Source organism: Triticum aestivum, chromosome 5D (genome assembly GCF_018294505.1).
Source record: "Triticum aestivum cultivar Chinese Spring chromosome 5D, IWGSC CS RefSeq v2.1, whole genome shotgun sequence".
NCBI classification, from domain to species: Eukaryota; Viridiplantae; Streptophyta; class Magnoliopsida; order Poales; family Poaceae; genus Triticum; species Triticum aestivum.
The window spans coordinates 521,115,561-521,135,218 of NC_057808.1; the positions used below are offsets into that span (position 1 = coordinate 521,115,561).

A 19,658-nucleotide genomic window follows, 5' to 3' on the forward strand; every position below is an offset into this window, starting at 1 on the left:
CGTAATAAGTGTTCAAGCATTTATCTATCTATCTATCTATCTATGCCTGTATATATTCAGCACTGCTCCACTTTTATTTGCGCATTTGTTCGTAGCACTTGGGAAAGAAGAAAGTAGGATATGCTTTTTTGACGAGGATAAGCATGGAGCTGCTCAAAGGCACACCTCAGAAAGAGCAGATCAGATGGCAAGACGAGAAGGTCCCTTGTGCGATCAACATGACCGACTATACAGCGCCTGCCTGCCATTGCGACACCCAAGGGCTTGTTCTCTGTTAAGTCGGCATACAAAGTTATCATCAGGTGCGGGTTGGAAGGAGAAAGTTAGGAGCTTGATCTGGAAAAAGAACCGCCCAGGGAGGGATAGCGCATCATTGGATGTGGCGAAACAACATCCCTCGCGTCGCGAGGCGGCGGTGTGGAACTTTGATAATAGATGCGCTCGCGTGCGGCCACAAGGGGATAACTTGCCGGAGCAAACGAGGATGCGCACCATCTGCCTGTTAATGGAGCTGGTGGACTGAGCGGAACAAGCGACACGGGGAACAGGCGCCTGAATGGTGAATGCCAACGAGTTCACCTTCCAGCTCTCGGGGGGAATGGGCGGAAAGTTACCCCACACACTTGACAAAGATTTTGGAATGGGTAGTGGACCTTTCACAATTTGCAATGATAACACACTTTCATATTGCAATTGCATGGAGGGCTTCACCATAACATCCCCAAAAGATTGGGAGTAGAAGATAATATAAGACGTTTTTTTGACACTACACTACATTATGGGTCAGAGGGAGTAGAAGATAGAATCACTGGGTGCTCGAGAAATATTTCCTTAGACTGCATTAGCAACAAAAGCACAACTCAGACCACAGACAAGTTCTACTCTGTGCCATGCGTTGAGTTGCCCGAGAATGCCTCAAAAGTAGAAGCTGTTGCAAGCGCGAGTGTCTGCGCACAATGCCCGAGTAACTGTTCTTGCACCGAATATTACAACGATGAAAGGTGTTCTATCTGGCATAATGAATTGCTCAACATAAGAGCATTACAATGTGGTGGCACTATCATTTCAACTGCAGAAACTGGTACAGGCGTTCTTCTCCTGGTAAAGATTTGGAGAAACAAAAGTAAGAGCACTAGCCGTATACTGGATGGTGTTCAAGGTTGTAACAGAATCACTGCATTTAGATACACTGATTGACAGCGTGCCACAACAAAATTCACACATAAGCTAGGGGCAGGCAGTTTTGGTTCTGTATTCAAGGGGGTTTTAAATGAGTCTTCTTCGCCACAAACTATGTGCTCTGAAACAAGCTTTGGATCTAACATTTGCTAGGTGGTCAAGGTGCTAGGGCTGTGGTGGAAGGCCATTTCTGTGTGACTTCCAAACTACCCCCTCATGTTAAACTATGCTGCGGCCCACGGTACCACCACTTGATGGAATGCTAGATGTTCCACCTCCAAGAAAAAGGGCATCACTCAACGCCAGTGGGATAAGAGCACTGATAACAGAAGGGAAACAAATTTTGCAACCCAGCGTGCAAGATTTACATCGACTGCTAATGGCATGATGAGTACATCAGTTTCTAGACACGTTAATGGCAGCCAGAGTTCTACTTCTACCCCGCCGAATCAGCGTCAAATCAGTGTCATTCCTAGCTTCTACTGGAGAACAGCATGAGCCACCCAACATAACAAAATTTGCAGCTCTCCCCAGCTTGGAATGCAACACGAACCAGCAGAATCTACTTCTTCCGTCTTGTAATGTAAGCTGAATCAATCTTCCAAGATCTCTTCCGCGGCTGCTGCTGATATCAGTGAAGCTGACTGGATCTTCCCAGCATGCTCCAGCCTCATCAGAATTACTCCCCTGTGGCACACCAAGCAGAGCAATTAGTCTCGAGTGTACAAGCATGAGGTAAACACAACTAGAGGTCTGTAATTTAGTGATCTAAAACGTGCATGAGGTAAACACAACTAGAGGTAGCATTTGACAATAGACCTTTAAGGGAATGCGAGAAGAACTTGAATACTACAGAGCTTGTCCTAGATCAATGCTTGAAACAAGGAACATCTCGGCTTTGAAATACTCGGCAGAAGCATTTAGATTACATTATAAACGTAGAGAGAGAGAGAGAGAGAGAGGGAGGGAGAGGGAATATTACTTTGCCCCACGACCCTGGATGGATATATCTTTGACCTTGATTCTGTTTACAGTGCCACCATGGCTAACTAAAACAACCTGCTCCTCACTTGCATCGTCATCTGTCATTTGATTTGTACACACAAAAAATCAACATGTTAAAACAAAGCTTATCTGTCATTAGGAAACAAAAGAGGACTGCAGCAGAAGTTACCAGTCGGTTCCCCAACAACAAACACAGCAGCTAAGCGGCAATCTTCTGGAAGCTGCAAGCCAAAATAGCATATACTATCAACAACTCCATGAAGCTCAGATGAATGATGTAACCATCTGAAGGTTATTTTCAGGTTAAATGTACTTGAATCTTTTAGGCGTGACAAATTTCAGTAACAACAGAAGCTACAAGTTCCAAGGTGTACTTCACGTTTTATTCAATATGAGGTACTCTAGACAAAACGATTCGCTGAACACAGTAAATCAGAAACTTTACTATACCTTGTAGCCTCGCAAGCCTACTCTATTGAAGCTTGATTGACGGAAAGCATTTAGGGGCACACGCTTCCCATAACCATTTTCAGCTATGAAGAGCAGCCATGGAGGACTCAAGTCTCTGACCCTGGAATGCATAAATAGTTCAAAGATAATTTGGTCAGTGATTGGGCAGTAGCCGAAGGGCAGTTCAGACTGCAAAGTTGCACAAACCACTGGCATCAAAAAGCATTGTCAAAGAGGATACTTTTTAAATGCATTGAAACATGCTAAACTGAATACGATTCACCTATCATCAATGCATTGTATTTCTCAAAAGAAAAAAAATTCTTCCTTCTTATTTTACCTAACTATTAAATTTTGATGAACTTCATCCATCTGGTCTTGCTAATTACAAGCTGATTTTAAAAATTCAAAAAAATTGGTGCCAAACTACCTGCTGACAGTTTTTCCAGGCATTGTATGGGTTGTGGATGGAATTATATCCATGGCTGCCATCTTGTCATCTTCCTTTAGCCTCATTGCACCCATACCTCTTGTAGTTCTTCCATGCGGACGAAGCTGGGATGTAGAGCAAATATAATTAAATATAAAGAATAGATGTCAGTGAATTGGCAAAGAAAAAATGGTACACATGAAGCAGCAGGCAAACAAATCCGAAGGAGACAAAATATCATTTCTAACAAGAAACAGACAATAAAAGAACAGAAGAAATATCTGATCCATAGTTCCTAGCAAACTTAAATCAAGTATTATTGCTTGTCACTTCTGAAACATTTAAAGTCACTAGCATAACACAAGAAAGATAATACTTGCTGAAATTAGTGATAGGCTTTAGATAAAATTATTTGAACTGATATTTCTGAACAATGGCATGCTCAGCTCATCATTTATCAGATATCTGCGAACATGTGATTTGAGAAATCAAAATAAGCCCCAATATTTCTTTCATCATACTCCCTCCGTTAAAAAATATAAGGTGTATTAGTTTTTTCAAAAGTCAAACCTGTGCATGTTTGACCAAGTTTTTAGATAAAAATATCGATATCTACAGTACCAAATTTGTATCATTAGATCCATCATGAAAAGTATTTTCATATTTTATTTATTTTGTATTGTAGATGTTCATATTTTATTCTATAATCTCAGTCAAACATACACAAGTTTGACTTGCATGAAAATCGATACACCTTATATTTTGGAGTATATAACTTTCTATCACATGGAAAACCAGTTCAGTCAACATTTTCCCTACTTGCACCATTGGTCATTCGACTTCGCAAGCATCAGTTAATCACAAAAAATACAATACACAGAGACGCATTTTTGCAACCTACCCTGTTGCATGTGTTGACTATAACCATCCCGCTTTGTGAAGCCAAAGCAACAAGGTCGTCATCCCTACAGAGACGGACCCACTTGAGCTCGTCGCCGGGAACCTAACATGTTAAAATGGTAAATGATACATCACAAATTCAAGATAACCCAGAAGTATGTTATTCAGAAGAAACACGGACACATGAGATAGTATACCAGGCGCATTGAAATGATTCCTGTTGACCTGATTGACGCGAAGGCATTAAGAGGAACTTTCTTGATATAGCCGTTAACAGTCAGCATCACTAAATATTGGTCTTCAACAAATTTATTCACAGGAACAATGGAGGTTATTCTCTCCCCATCAGACAAATTGAGCAGCTGAAGACGAACAATCAAAGTAATGGTCGGTCAGTTTGTCATCTGCTAAATTGCATTAGCATGGCATATTATCAAGCCCTGTACCTGTACTAATGGAGTCCCAGCAGCAACTCTTGTGCATTCAGGTATCTTATAAGCACGTTCAGAGTATACTATCCCCTTGTCACTGAATCAAACATCGTTCAATAATCCAGTTACATGAGAGAACAGAACAATGAAACGTAATTTAAATTTTAAATTCAGGCAAGCCATGTGAACTGCTTCAAATGCGAAAACATATTTCAAGAGTATATTTTGGTTTTCAAGATATGATTTAATTGGTAGAGTGCCATAGCTCATGAAGGGCAATTCAAATGTCACTATTCCAGACAAGCTGTAAACAATAGTAATGGAATGAACTTGAAGGGACTCAGTTGAACATTCTAGTTGACTGAAAACGCTATATAAAAGTTATGAATCACTTTCCCACATACACAGGAAGGCCCTGTCTGAAACAGTTCAATTCCAATAGAAGAGGAATTTTCCCAATAAGGGTTCACATACCTGAAATAAAGAACATGGTCATGTGTTTGGCAGACAATGAAATCCGACATATTGTCATTCGTTCGCATCTTTCCAACAGATTTTCCAATTGTCCCCCGGTTTTGTAAATTGAAGGTGTTGGGATTCATCCGCTTAAGATAGCCTTTCTCGCTAAGAATCTTCAGGTGCCAAATGTTGTCAGGTTAAGAGAGGTGCAAACACAAGTAAGAAAAGGAAAATGGATTCAGCAAAAATCTACCTAGGACCATAAGGGTACATTAATAAAGAATTTGTGTTTCTTACCAAAAGCATTTCTTCGTTAGGAATAACATCCATATCATCAACTTCGCCATTTGCTGAATCTTCTAGGAAAGAACGTCGTGGGGTAGCAAATTTGCTCTTTAAATCAGCTGCTTCTTGTTCGATAAGCTAACACACCCACCAGAAAAAAGCGTTAATAACTGGGAGTGCAATCAGAAGATATTTATCCCAGCGGAAAAAACAGTGCAGACACTAGTTAATTAACAGTTAAGAAATTACAGAGCCTAGAAAGCATTTTCTACCAGTTGTATTGAATGTACAGTGGCTCGAATCTGCATAAACTATGCTCGACAAGGTGGCCCTCTTTCACCATACATGTTCTTATTTGTTGCTAGAACTCTCTCATACTACTCATGATGAGGTTGGTAGCTAAAAAACTGTTGGGAGAGCTACAGAGAATTTTCATTTGCCTTTTGCAGATGATAGTATGATGTTTATGAGGGGCAATGCACACCAGCCTCAGGTCATTAAAGAAGCTCTTAACTGGTTCGAGCCAAGTAAAGGCTAGGAACAGTTTGGACTTGTAAAGTGCCACAGAAAGTAAAGGTGTTCACGTGGAGGTCAGGAACATATTCCTCCGCTACAAAGAGGCTAGAGCATTGCGGGCTGAGATGATTTGGCCTGGAGTCTCTCTGCTGAAAGATGTTTTGCACAAAGAAGGGAGTGGCTGCTAAACATGCTTGCTAGTGCCGGCGAGTCGACAAGGCAGAAATTCTGATACTGTTTTGGTGAGCATAGCATTTGCAGAACAGTTACATCTTTTGGTAAGCATGGCATTTGCGGAACAATTCAATCTCTGGAGATGGCCAAGATACAGTAACGGCTACAGTTTCGCTTCTCATAAGCTACGAGTCACTGAGAACAGGACAAATCAAGTTTTAACAATGAAAGGGGAAAGGCCTGGCAGGAGAATAATTGGGACAATGTATCACATGCCAGAACTCCCTGGACAAGCCTAAGTGGAAATCCCCACCAGAGGGGTGGATGAAAATGAAATGTGGGTACCTTGTTTAACCAAACTGATGGTGCTTCGAGTGCAGGTATGGTAATTTGGGACTCACGAGCTTAAGTTATTTTAACGGCATAGCATGTTCTGCCAGCATGTTCTAGTGCAGAGTTAGGGGACGTCCTCGCATGCCTGGAGGGCCTTCGACTATGCATCTATGCCATTAGCCCATTGCTCCAAGGATGATCGATTGGTTATTCATCAGGTAAGCAATGAGGCCACGGTTGTTTTACTTCTTCTGCCAGGTGCTCGTGTGTCCAAGGTTTCGAGAGAGTGTAATAGGTTGTTCATGATATAGCTAGATTGGCGTCTGGAGTTGGTACTATTAATTTGTTTACTCATGCTGCTCCTTCCTGCATGTCAGAGGGCATCGGTTCTGAATGTGATAACTCTTATGTTGGTTTGATCAATAAACTCTCTCATTCTCCGCAAACGGAAACAAAATGCTCGACCGGTCAAAAGTAAACCAGACATCCTAGATATCGCAATGATACTGTATTTTCAGCAACTGAGGTAATAGCATGGCAGGAAGGCACCATCACATGGATCATACATATATCAGTGATTCCTGACAAAGTAAGGTGATATTTGGCCTGTCATGCTATTTATTTGATGAAACTAACATGAGTACCCCTTGAAAAGTACCTTTGGATATATCTAGGAATCAGAAGTACCTTTGGAGATGAGAAAGCGAGGGACACAGAAAGTCAAGTGAAATGACAGGAAAATGACCAGTTTTATCACCAGGTTTTCATGTTCTCACATGTTAACACTTAGCATTGATATTCTTTGCAGATTTTTAAGTATATTGTTAATACTTTTCCTATATCAAGAAAATAGTTCATAGAGCTCAGAAGATAACAGGATATAATGCCAGATAAATATAGAACAAGCAGAATAGATGAAGAGCTTAAAATGACGAACCTGAAACATAAGTTTCTTGCTTGACAGGAGCTCATTTAACTTTGAAATGCTCTCCGACAATGAATTAGCTTCATCAATAAACTTCTTCCGCTGCAACAAACAGAGGTCCATTCAGATTCTCCAAATAGGTAAATAATTTTGATTAATTGTGAGACAAATGGAATCTATAAATGGCAACCTCAAGGGAAGTAAGTTTCCTAAGTGTAATGTCCAAAAGTGCTTCTGCTTGCTTCTCAGATAGACCATATTCTGCAAATGTAATTCAGGGTAAAACATACAGATCTGCCAAAAGCATATATAGTCAATCAATCAGCATGTTATTTGACGTCACTACTTTGTAATAATGGATGTTAATGTGGTCAATACATGAAGAAACCATTCACATAGTTGATTGCTCTTCTTAATATAATCGCTCATGGTACTTTGAAAACAAAACCAGTGTTAACTGTTAAGCTTCATGCACTAGCCAACGCAACCAAAAGTCCGAACTGATGGAAAGGGCTAGGCAATCCACATATACACTTCAACATTAACCAGCATGAAAAAATTGGAAGGATAAGAATACAGTGGAGCTAGTGTTAGTTATGTGCAGAACTCAAAATCAAATCTTCATTCTTGAATTCCAGTAACAAAATTAATCAAGGAAAGTATTGAACAAAAACATGCCCATACTAGTGCCCTTGTACTGCAAATTTGCATGATGCAGGAATAACTGTACAGCATTCGGCTGCATTATAATTTGCCACAGCCAATTATAGCCTGAACACCAGTTTCTATAATGGAATCTCTAGGAGAAGTTGGATAACAAATGCAACCTGCAACTATGTTTGTTTATGGCCACATTATAGCTGTGAATCCTGTGAGTTAAAGCTAACAACTAAAAAGCACTCAACCAGGTATTTTTAATGGAACTGTTGTAGAACTGTAGAGCTAAGGTGAGAAGAACAGAAAATAGGAGATAGTGTGAGTCACAGCATTGAACAATTTCTAGATTTTACCTCATGGAAAGATCAACATTATGACTAAATGAAATAAAACCGACAAAATTGAACTAGAAAACGTTACCCTTTGCTAAAGCTTCCTTTGCCACGGTGTGATTTGATGTTTCTCTTATCACTTGAATTACAGCATCTAAATTGTCAAGACCAATGACAATGCCCTGCAGGACTAAGCAAATTAACCATCGACCTTCTGTTGTCCAAACAAGGCAGAATATCCAAATGATTTACCTCCACAATATGCTTTCTTTCTAGAGCTTGTGAAAGCTTAAACTTCGCACGCCTTTCAATAACAGAGCATCTGAAGTCAAGGAACGCCTAGAGCACAATCAGGATTTCAATGGAAAGTTAGGCCTGAGTTCAAAAGGACATAAACTGCTAGATCATGTATCCTAGTAATCAATCATAATCTTGGAGCGTGCATGCGCAGTAACTACAATTGCTGAATGTATCTCCTGAAAGCTTTTCCTCAAAGATAAACTACTGAAGGTTAATTATTGTCCAACAGTTAGTTACTTAATGTCATGGTATACAGTATAGCACACTAGCATTTGCAACTTCAGATAGAATCAACACATATTTTCTAGTGGACATGACATACAGAAACATTAACTTCATTGAACATGACATGGAATGGGAATGGACAGGATAGGGTGAACATCACAGCACCTGAAGGATTTCCTTCAGTCCCATCAGTTTTGGATGCCCATCAAGAATACTGAACAAGTCAAGGAAAAAAACAGATGTAAGAACTGAAGACAGGTCAAGTTAGTTACTGTTTAAAAATGCAATGACATAGATACAAATTGTAGATAGTATGGCAACCATGCACGGACAATGCACGTTTGATTAACATAATCAAAGCATGAAAAAACAACTCTCTTATAATTTACATGTATACTTACCAATATTTACATGTTCTTATCTTGAAACTTTGATGTGGAAGAGAATTATCAAAACATGTTTGTGCACACTTTTAAGAAAGGCCAGTATAGATAACATGCACGTCTTGAGAGTCAGAAATGGACATTTTTTATTAAACAAATAGCAACATTTTTTATTTAGAGTGTAATTAGGACGCAATATAACGACAATAAAGAACTTAAAAGTACAGGAGAGATTAGGGTAGGGTACATTAGTCCACAACCACTGGATGTATATTTAATAAATTGGATTAAAGGTTTTGAATGGGAGCATCCGAACCTAAAATGTGATTTATATGGTACAGATAACCATAATAGTATTTCTTTAAAATAAAGAGCTCAAATACGTCAACCGAGATCTAAATATTTTATTTGGCTCATCAGATTGCCTGCATACAGGGATGAATGCATAGCTTGATGTAAGGTACTCTTCTTCGCAGGAGTTTCACATAAGGCCTTAAATAGCTGTTGTTACATCAAATAAACAATTCTGCATCAAACATGTGTATCAAACATGCATAGCTTGATGTATTTTAGTCGTGCTGGTACGTATCACGCTTGACGTGTGTATTGCATCAAACATGCCATCCAGTTCTCCATATGTGATTGCATTTTTTGCAAATAAGTTAATGCATGGTATGGGTCAATGGATGCTTCTAGTGGCTAAGGGTGAAACATAATTGATAGTCTCCCTGTCAATTCTATTTTTGATATTTGCAGCAGATACACTTAACTATGGCATTTCAATATTGTTCTAGCTTCATGTATACTTGCTATCCTAGAATGGACTGGTACTATGATGCAAAGATAAATATTTGCTATCAAATTTAACAGACAAGCATATGTACCATATATTTTCTTATAACAGTGCATAATGCAGCTGGTTGACATAAATATTGAGGAAGCGCCTTAAAATAGTTTAATTATATGAATTTAAAAGAGCAACAGCACCCTAAGTCCGAACATTTAAGAATATTTAATGAAGTAAACAATACTAGGGAAGTCGAACCGAGGTAAAACAATTCATACTCCTATTAATGTGAACTCACATCTAAGATAATTTGGCAAAGGAACAACATCAGAAAAGAAAATGAAGAGCAAATACTATGCACCATGTGAACAATTTACAGTCTTGCTTTTACCGTAGAACACATGACCAAACGAAACAAAATCATACAACTATATAAATGATTACTTACGCTACCATGTTGCAGCTAAAACTAGACTGCAATGCTGTATGACGATACAGGTTGTTCAGGACAATGGCAGGATTTGCACCTCTTTTCACCTGGAACGGTATGAAAGAGAAGGTAATGGATTCCACATAAGCAACAAGACAACTAATATCCTTGGACCCGTAATTTCAGTCTTAAATGATAAAGATAAGCTCAGCACATAAAGTCAAAGATGATAGTACAAACCTCGATAACTACACGCATTCCAGCACGGTCGCTTTCATCCCGAATATCACTGATGCCTTCTAACACCTGCACTTAGCAACGAAAATAGGTTGGTGGTTCATAGTGGTGGTATCAATGACAGAATTCAAATTAAGCTTAAGTTACAGCCAACCAGCCAACCAAAAGACTACAGCACAAATAATAAAAAAATAATATTCCTGATACAGGAGAAATGCAACTAATTATGTCCCAAATGAAGTTACCTTGTCTTCAACAAGCTCAGCTATCCTTTGGACTAGAGTAGATTTATTTGTCTGGTACGGAACCTGCACATAAGGATAAAGAATTACAAATTGTAAATTCTGTTCACTTGGTTACAAGGTAACTTGATTACAACGTAATATGGACTGCCAAAAAGGCATTGCTCTGAAAATACTAACAAGAATCAAACCTCATTAATTATGATAGCCGTGCGCTTGGTTTTCTCATCAATTGTTTCCATGACGGTTTTGCCTCTCATCACAATTCGACCACGCCCAGTTCTATAGGCCTCCAAAATACTATGCAAGCAGAAAAAGAAATGCAGAATATAACACCTTAGTGTATGGTAAAGGGAAACAAGACCAATGAAATATGAATCCAGTACCCATCATTTCCCATGAGTATCCCTCCTGTAGGAAAGTCAGGACCAGGCATGTATTCCAGTAGTTCTTGGAGCTTACATACAACAGAGAATCACAATCAAGATAATGAGAATCAATAAAATGTAGAAGCAGAAGGAGTAGAAGACTTGGAAGTGAACAGAACTAGAGAAATCCATTTAAGAGCAACAGTCAACTGCTGTGAACCTAAGAATTTATCCTAGTATGACTACACCAATGCCAATGTTTTGAGGATATTTTCTTTAGAGAACATGCAAATGAATAAATGATGCACATGTACTTTTTATTAAGAGAAAATCAGACAATTATTGAGCACAGTACAATTGCATGCTGCCCTTTTCTTTTAGACAATTAGATTGATTCACTATGCCTTAAGTGATTCACTATGCCTTAAGTAAAACAAACAACTACAAGAGTTTGCCTGCAGAGATTGTTGTCCACTTGTTCTGCTTAAGAGAAAGAGTAGCAGCTACTTAACAAATACTCCCTCCGTTCCATATTAGTTGTCACCGAAAGAGTGATACATCTGTTTGAGCGACAACTAATATGGAACGGAGGGAGTACGTAACAATTTAGTGGCGTTGCTTCTACAGCTCAGATGTGTGAATGCGTAAATTATACACTTCAGTTCGGCCAAAGAAGCTATTTCAACATTCTGCTACTAAGGGCAATCATTCGGAAGGCTTCCCAGACACAATCCAAGACCAGCATGGCAGCACTTATAATTGGCCAACAGACCTGACATGCTACATCAGCAAGTTTCGGATGGGCAATTGCCTTATACTCCTTCCGTCCCACAACATAGCTTGAAAAATAATCTTATACTCCCTCCGTTCCTAAATATAAGTCTTTGTAGAGATTACACTATGGACCACATACGGAGCAAAATGAGTGAATCTACACTCTAAAATGCATCTACATACATCCGTATGTGGTTCATAGTAAAATCTCTACAAAGACTTATATTTAGGAACGGAGGGAGTATTATGGGACGGAGGAAGTACTGGTATCCTGGCCCTAGTGTCTTCCACGTAGTTTTAGCACAAAAGAATGAAGGCTAAGCAACTAGCATTGCAATTGTACTTCCAAAGCTTTGGTCATGATCAGGGAAGTGAAGCATGACCATATATAACCGTGCATGACCATATATCAGAAAAGGGCAGCATGCACTTTTCCCTTGATTTATATGAACATGCATTGACAAATTCTATCACTAAAGGCCTACCAGGCATCACCTGAGTGCTTTAACCAAATGTGCCACCAGCGACCAACAACTGGTTATTTATGGATTCATCATGCTATGTACTACGATGCAATTAACAAACAAAGATCGATTGATCGAAAAGGAGATAATGATAGAATACTTACCGTAGCATCAGGGTTTTGAATTATAGCAGAGAGTGCATCAACAAGTTCTCCTAGATTGTGGGGAGGGATATTTGTCGCCATTCCAACCTGAGATAATACCACATAAAAAAATCATATCCAGAACATCACATCTCCTTTTAGCATAAATAGGTGCCGAAATGAGCTGAACTCTTCTTAATAAGCTTATAAAGGAGCTCATACTGCAATTCCAGAAGATCCATTCAACAGTAGTGATGGAACACGTGCTGGCAACAGAGATGGTTCTTTCTGTGAATTATCAAAGTTCGGAACGTAGTCAACCTGTCCAATGGCAAACAAGTAGCATGAAATAGGTAGGAAAAAGGAACATCCACACAAACATGTGCATGCACACACACAGAGAAACACATAAGAACTGAAGCGCAAAGATTTACTGTATTCAGCTCCAAATCAGTCAGGAACATGGCTTCTGTTAATGGCTGCAAAATAACAAGAGGGGCCGTGAGACTTCAGTTGGTGAAAAAGTCAGCTCACTTAAAAAAATTGAAGTGAACCAAAACCTACATCCAAGCGGCACTCTGTGTATCGCATTGCAGCGGGAGGATCGGCATCTATTGAACCAAAGTTACCATGTCCTTGAACAAGTGGGTACCTCATTGAAAAGTCCTGCAAGCAAATTTGACATATGTGATGCAGCTTCACGAGTGTAGCTTGGTTTTAAATTGGAGAGATGTGATAGATATAGAGATTCTACATGCAAAAATTAGTACGTACAATTTGAAATATTCAGGTATCTGCCTAACATGAACTGAATTGTCACTACTATTTTCATATTAATTAATTAATACTACTGTCATATAGTTTACAGAGGTTGTCCAGTCACTAAACTCTGTTTCTGGTCATGGCTATCTAAAGTGACATATAATGCAAGTACCCAAGTTTAAATGAGGATCAATCAGCATCTGCTTATCGTGACCCACCCAAAAGGGGAATAGGTCTGGTGAAGTGCACGAATTTACATTGTATGGCATTCTTTCATGGAATACGTAGACAGATAAAAAAAACTTAAACAGATGACCTGTCAAATGTCATGACACCACCTGGCCTTAAAAATAACATCTACACAGTAATGTTACCTGAGCCATTCGCACTAAAGTTTCATAGACGGCTGAATCTCCATGAGGATGGAATTTACCGAGTACCTGCAAGAAATATGAAAAGTTCACGTCCGTACACCTAATAGGCAGAAAGGCATCACCCGAAAAGCACAATATTGTTCAAAAATGTTATCAAAAGAGGTACAGAGGTAATGCTGCTCTGACATTATCCATCAACATATATAACATTTTTGCTGATTTATTTACAACCTGAAATTTTCCAATTTATCATTGTAACTATGTCAAATGTGGCAAGTAGCAACTCATTCACATCTCAGCCTAGGTGATTATAAAATTTTTGGTCCTGCCTCTAAGGGTAAGGAACTAGATAGGTGAGTCGATATATGCAAAGTTAACTAGATAACTCCAAATCCATGGGCAGGCTAGACAAACATGATATGCAGTTTTGAGACCACCAGTTCTGTAGCAAAATAAGTGGTGCAAAATAAACTGAAAATATGGTCACAATGGTATAACAAAATGTGCCTGCTCCAAAACAGAACTCTTTTTACTGTATTGGTTTAATGGTTATTGCTGCTGTTATATGATACCCTAGAAGCCCAGAAGCAAATAGTTTGTTCGCCATGAAGATGCAATTGAACAAAGAAAAGAACACCTATTAGCTTACAGCCATACCACAATAACTGCAGCAAATTGCTTCTTTGACAGAGCAGAGTCTCGAAAACTTCAACGCACGGCATGAAAATGAATTTACTATTTGAGAGAGCGATTATTTGGAAAGTGCTTTGCTGGATACTGATGTTAAATGGGAAAAATCACCATTATAGCGTGTCCACCGCATCCAAATACTAGGGAAGCCATACTAGGGAGGGAGGGGACTGTATTCCTGATGATTCGATGGTTCTAATGTACATGTTAGTGTTTCTACTTATGAGGGAAAAACATGGTTTGGGGAGAGCAGTTGACATTTATCCATGTGGACACACTTAAGACATTCTATAAAATCACGGTGGATTAACATGTAAACCCAATATAGTGCCACCATTTCCATTTTTGAACTCCATGCAGTATAACTAAGTCAACTAATTCACGACCCCATTACATGGTGCAACTGCGACACTGTTATCAACACAAAATGCTTGATTACACAGGTAATGCACACTTCTCCTATCCAAGTGCTATCACACCAAGACACCAAAGAAACAAAAGCCTTTTAAGCCATATCCAAAATAGTAGCAAAGCAAAAAAAAATGATCTACAGATCTATTCTGAAATTGGAAGATATTTGACTCTCTTTCATGAATGAAACTAAGGTACTTAGTTTTCAGTTTTTTTTAGATCCTGGTCATATCAGCTTGGGCTGACCTCTAATGGCCTGAGAGGAGCTGTAAGAGTGAGCGTATTATTTGCGCAATACAAAGTCTTATGTGCAACAGCAAAGTAAAACAAACCAACAGCCTGGTACAGCAGGAGGGGAATATATGCTTCAAATCACCAATGACACAAGAGTTCCTTCATGCATACCTCACCAACGACTCTGGCACATTTTCTGTATGGCTTACGAGATGCAAGTCCCATTTCATGCATTGCATAGCTGCAGAGAAAATGAGGATATCACCCAGATGGGTTGGAGCAAGGTTAATAACAATACTAGAATGAAACTAATCTGCAAAATGTGCTAGCGTAGCACTAGTCATACAGATAACTTCAGAAATGGAAAAATACTCATATGATCGTCCAGTACTTCTTCAGAGTAAGAATTCAGATGCCATGTAAACCTAAGATACTTCAGAATGTAGATTAGCTCAAGAGACAGATTCAGGCACAACAGCTGTTTTACTATACATTCACTGCAGTGGGAGCAGTTTGACAAAAGATAAGCATCTCCAGGCAGCTACACCATACAAAGTTATCTGGTAACTAATGGTAACAACTTGATTGCTCAACTCAACAACAATCTAAGGGTGATCAACAGAACATTATAACATTTAAGAAAACATCAATTTGTTTTTCTTCAAACTGATATGACTTATTAGACAGACTAGTATTGCCAAAACGGCCATCAAGGCTACTCTTACAAAGAGATGGGGACAAAATCCTAATCTGACTGCATTCAGCAATGAAGACACCCACAGCGATCCGACACATGAACAAAGTGAGAAAAAACAACCCAGAACCATTCACAACTTGAGTATATATTGTGGCGTACTCTCTGATCACAAATTATGCACAATTCATACTTCTTTTTCAAACCCATTGGAGAGCTCAACCATTATTGGTTTACCACTAGAGGTCGTTCCTGCATACTTCCAGACCCTGCAGTCTACAAGCATGTGGCAAAACCAAACCCTCTCCAGAAAACTAACACCAATTGTTTACAAAGTAGTATGGACTAACGAGATGGTAAGGCAATCGGGTGTCGCTGGTGAACGAGTTAGACGACCAAGCTGCAAACGAACCAGCTTCAACCTAGCTCCTAAACAAGCTCAAGCACACCCAAGCCCCAATCGACCGAAATTACTTGGTGAACATGTAAATCCATCAAAGCCTCTAATCCGACAATCGAAGGCGCGCACCGAGCAAGCTGGGGTAAATAAACGAGAGGGGGGAACTCACAGTATCCGGCGGTGCACCGGCTTGAGCCCGTCGCGAACGTCGGGGAGGGCGCGGCCGAGCAGCACGGACATGGCGTAGGACATGTACGCGTCGGTGGCCTCCTTGTGGAGCTCCACCTGCACAATCCGCTCCTTGGTCACGGCCGCCCCATCCCCGTCGTCGTCGCCGTCGCGGCGGCGCGCGCGGGGGACGGACTTCCCGGAGCGCGAGGAGGAGGGGGAGGGGGCGGCGCATAGGAAGCGGAGGGCGGGCGCGGGCCCCACGGCGGCGCGGCGGCGGGAGGCGGCCCCGGCGGCGGCGATGAGGGAGGCGGAAGGCCCGCGGAGGAGGCGCGGGAGCGGGAGGCGGAGCGCCGCGGCGCGGGAGAGGGCCATCGCGGGGGGAGGGGAGGGCGCGGCGGCGGGGCGGGGCGGGGCTTACTGCTGCCGCGGCATTGGGAGGGGAAATGGCGGAGGGGAGGGGAGGAGGGGTGGGTTTTGCAAGGGTTTTGGTTTTGGATTGGGGTGGGATGGGGAGAGGGGAAGTGAAATAAACAGGAGGGAGATGGAATCGGGTGGGGGTGGTGGATGACAGGGGGCGGAATGCTCGGGGCCTCGGGGTGAGAGATACAAATGGACGGCAGGCACTGGCCGAGCTTGATCTGACGGCTGACCTTCCTCGCTGCGCTGCTCCGAGGAAGCCTCTCTAGGTTTTTCAAAGGGACGCCACGCTCACGGGCCGGATGTCTCGCGGGTGCGCGAATACACGATGGCCAAAATTCAGAGACAATAGCCTCTTTGATTCACAGCGATAGTGCAGGAAAAAGGTGAGCATACAAAAAAAATCATATGGTATAATACTACTTTTTTTTTCTTGTGGAACTACTACATGGAGGACTTCGTTTGGACGAGCTGTGGACGATGGAGGATCGAACGGTGATAGTCAGTTTTCCTCTATGGATGGATGGCTTGATGTGTTGTCTCGTGCACAGTTTGTCCAGATTCTACCGTGTGTGTAATAGCGTTCTTTTTTCTTTGCAAGAATATGGTATATATAACACTACTATTCATCCATTTATTCTTGGTCCATATTTTTCATCCGTAAGTCGTATGAGCGAGTCGTTTCTTTCTGTGTCGCTTTGTTCCGCCCGTCGTCGTATTTTAAACATAATCCACTAGGTTTTATTGATTAATAATCATCAGAATAGAAAGAGTATCATGAGGAGGCCAAACCATGTGTATCTCCCCTGATCTAAAGTAGATGCAAGCGGGTTCGTAATTTGAGCCTTTTCATGGATGAAATTACAAATTGTGAAAAAGGATATGGATGCTAAAATTTCTCTGATCACAATTTCATGTTTCCCCTTGCTTGATGGCTATATCACACTTTGAAACAAATGTGTAGTCTCCGGAGGTTAAGATCCGATGCCAACGCAAGGCCCATTGCTTCCAGAGCGGATGGATCAATTACCTTGCAAGACAAGAGCAGAAGCAGACAAGTAAAGGCCTTGTTCATCTTTGCATACCGTGGCAACTGAAACCACACCAATATTTCCAGACCTGGAGATTCCACCATCCACATTGATCTTAACAGACCCTACCGAGGGAAATTTCAAACCGTTGTATTATGCTCTGGTGCGACATGCACTGACGGTTTTGTCAGCTTTAATTTTTTCCGATCATCAAGCTTAGAGATGTATCGATTCACAAATTCATGTGTCACAAATGGAGTCTGGAAAATATTCTCATGGATCACCTTCCTCCTCCTCGTCCAGATCGCCCACAACGTAACCACCAAATGAACCAGCTGCTTGTGTGTAATGGACTTGAACATGGAAAATAACCATGACTTGGGGTTGGGTTCATTCGTGGCCATCATGTACTCAAGCATATATGTCGGATTTAGGGCTCCGCAGACCCAAGAAGGTTCGAACTCTGGGGCGTGTGCGAAGGTCTCAACCTCTCAAGCTTCAAGCTCGTCGCCCCACGGCCTAGCCTTGCCGAATTCGCGTGAACGGGGAAGAGGATGAGCACGACAATTTAGCCAGGTTCGGGCCACCTTGCGGTGTAAAACCCTACTCCTGCTTTGTGGTGGATTGGCCTCACGAGGAGGTTTGAGGATGAACTAGTACAGTGGGTGAGCTACCTCGCGAGTGCTCGCGGAGTGAGAATGAGTCGACCCCTACTATGGTGGTGGCTAACCTATACTTATAGTGGCCCGGTCCTCTTCCCAAGACTTAGGCAGGAAGGGATCCCACAATGACCAATTTGAAAGGGGACAAGTAGTACATATAATCCTGACGAAAGGTGGTCTTCGCCTGCAAGCTTCTGGTCGTGACGCAGCTGTGGGCGCGGTGATGACATCCATCCTGCCGAGCTCGCGGTCTTGGTCTTGTTGCACCGATGGGGGATTCCTTGGGAACCCACGCCTGTCCTTGCCTCCTTAGCACCAAAGAGGAAACTGCCTCCTCTGCGCCCGCTGGCGCCCGCCTGGCCTTGGTCGTCATGGCTCACTGATGTCTACGACGCAACTTTATTCTTGTAGACACGTGTTGGACCTCCAAGCGCATAGTTTTGTAGGACAGTGGCAATTTTCCCTCAACTGGATGACCTAAGTTTTATCAGTCCGTGAGAGGTGTAGGATGAAGATGGTCTCTCTCAAACGACCCTGCAACCAAATACAAGAAATCTTTTGTGTCCCAAACACACCCAATACAATGGCAAATTGTATAGGTGCACTAGTTCGGCGAAGAGATGATGATAAAAGTGTAATATTTATGATAGAAATATATTTTTATAATCTGAATAAATAAAAACAGCAAGGTAGCAAATAGTAAACGGGCACAAAAACGGTATTGCAATGCTTGAAAACAAGGCCTAGGGTCCGTACTTTTGCTAGTGCAACCTCTCAACAGTGCTAACATAGTTGGATCATATGATTATCCCTCAAAGTGCAATAAAGAATCACTTATGAGTTCCTATTAGCGGAGAACAAAGAGATAGAAATTGTTTGTAGGGTACAAAACACCTCAAAGCTATTCTTTCCGATCGATCTATCCTAGAGTTTGTACTAAAATAACACAAGCTATTCTTTCTGATTGATCTAATCAAGAGTTCGTACTAAAATAATACCAAAGCAAATTCATAATCATAATACTCAATCCACGCAAAGAACTACAGAGAGACTCCAAAGTTTCTATCGGAGAAAAGATAATAAAAACGTGCATCAACCCCTATGCATAGATTACCCCAATGTCACCTCGAGAATCCGTGAGTTGAGTGCCAAAACATATATCAAGTGAATCAATACGATACCCCATTGTCACCTCAAGTATTCATACCGCAAGACATACATCATGTGTTCTCATATGTGAATATTCAATCTGACAAGACAAAACTTCAAAGGGTAAAGATTCAATTCATCACAATAAGAGTATAGAGGGGAGAAACGCCATATGATCCATCTATATTAACAAAGCCCATGATATAGATCACGAGAGAGAGAGAGATTAAACAC

The 19,658-nt window shown here is 41.1% G+C and overlaps 1 protein-coding gene across 1 annotated transcript; it reads right to left on the reverse strand.

Moving 5' to 3' along the window:
* Nucleotides 1–1,499: 1,499 nt before the first annotated feature.
* Nucleotides 1,500–16,552, reverse strand: LOC123123417 (probable DNA gyrase subunit A, chloroplastic/mitochondrial). Its single transcript, XM_044543920.1, has 27 exons — nucleotides 16,164–16,552; nucleotides 15,072–15,141; nucleotides 13,566–13,631; nucleotides 12,994–13,095; nucleotides 12,864–12,908; nucleotides 12,652–12,750; nucleotides 12,451–12,537; nucleotides 11,067–11,137; nucleotides 10,872–10,980; nucleotides 10,684–10,746; nucleotides 10,442–10,507; nucleotides 10,220–10,308; nucleotides 8,767–8,815; nucleotides 8,329–8,415; nucleotides 8,165–8,258; nucleotides 7,278–7,348; nucleotides 7,100–7,189; nucleotides 5,152–5,277; nucleotides 4,870–5,027; nucleotides 4,411–4,492; nucleotides 4,162–4,326; nucleotides 3,966–4,067; nucleotides 3,065–3,189; nucleotides 2,635–2,755; nucleotides 2,354–2,405; nucleotides 2,162–2,261; nucleotides 1,500–1,866 (listed from the first exon to the last, which is right to left on the reverse strand). The coding sequence occupies exons 1-27, from the start codon at nucleotides 16,535–16,537 to the stop codon at nucleotides 1,773–1,775; spliced, it is 2,757 nt and encodes a 918-aa protein (XP_044399855.1). The 5' UTR covers nucleotides 16,538–16,552; the 3' UTR covers nucleotides 1,500–1,772.
* Nucleotides 16,553–19,658: the final 3,106 nt, after the last annotated feature.

Excerpts from the sequence above, each read along its gene's own strand:
- LOC123123417 (XM_044543920.1), bottom strand. The coding sequence starts at position 16,537 with ATGGCCCTCTCCCGCGCCGCGGCGCTCCGCCTCCCGCTCCCGCGCCTC. Across the intron at positions 15,142-16,163 it reads CCGGTGCACCGCCGGATACT|CTATGCAATGCATGAAATGG; the intron begins GTGAGTTCCCCC and ends TTTTCTCTGCAG. Across the intron at positions 2,406-2,634 it reads TAGGCTTGCGAGGCTACAAG|CTTCCAGAAGATTGCCGCTT; the intron begins GTATAGTAAAGT and ends TTTGGCTTGCAG.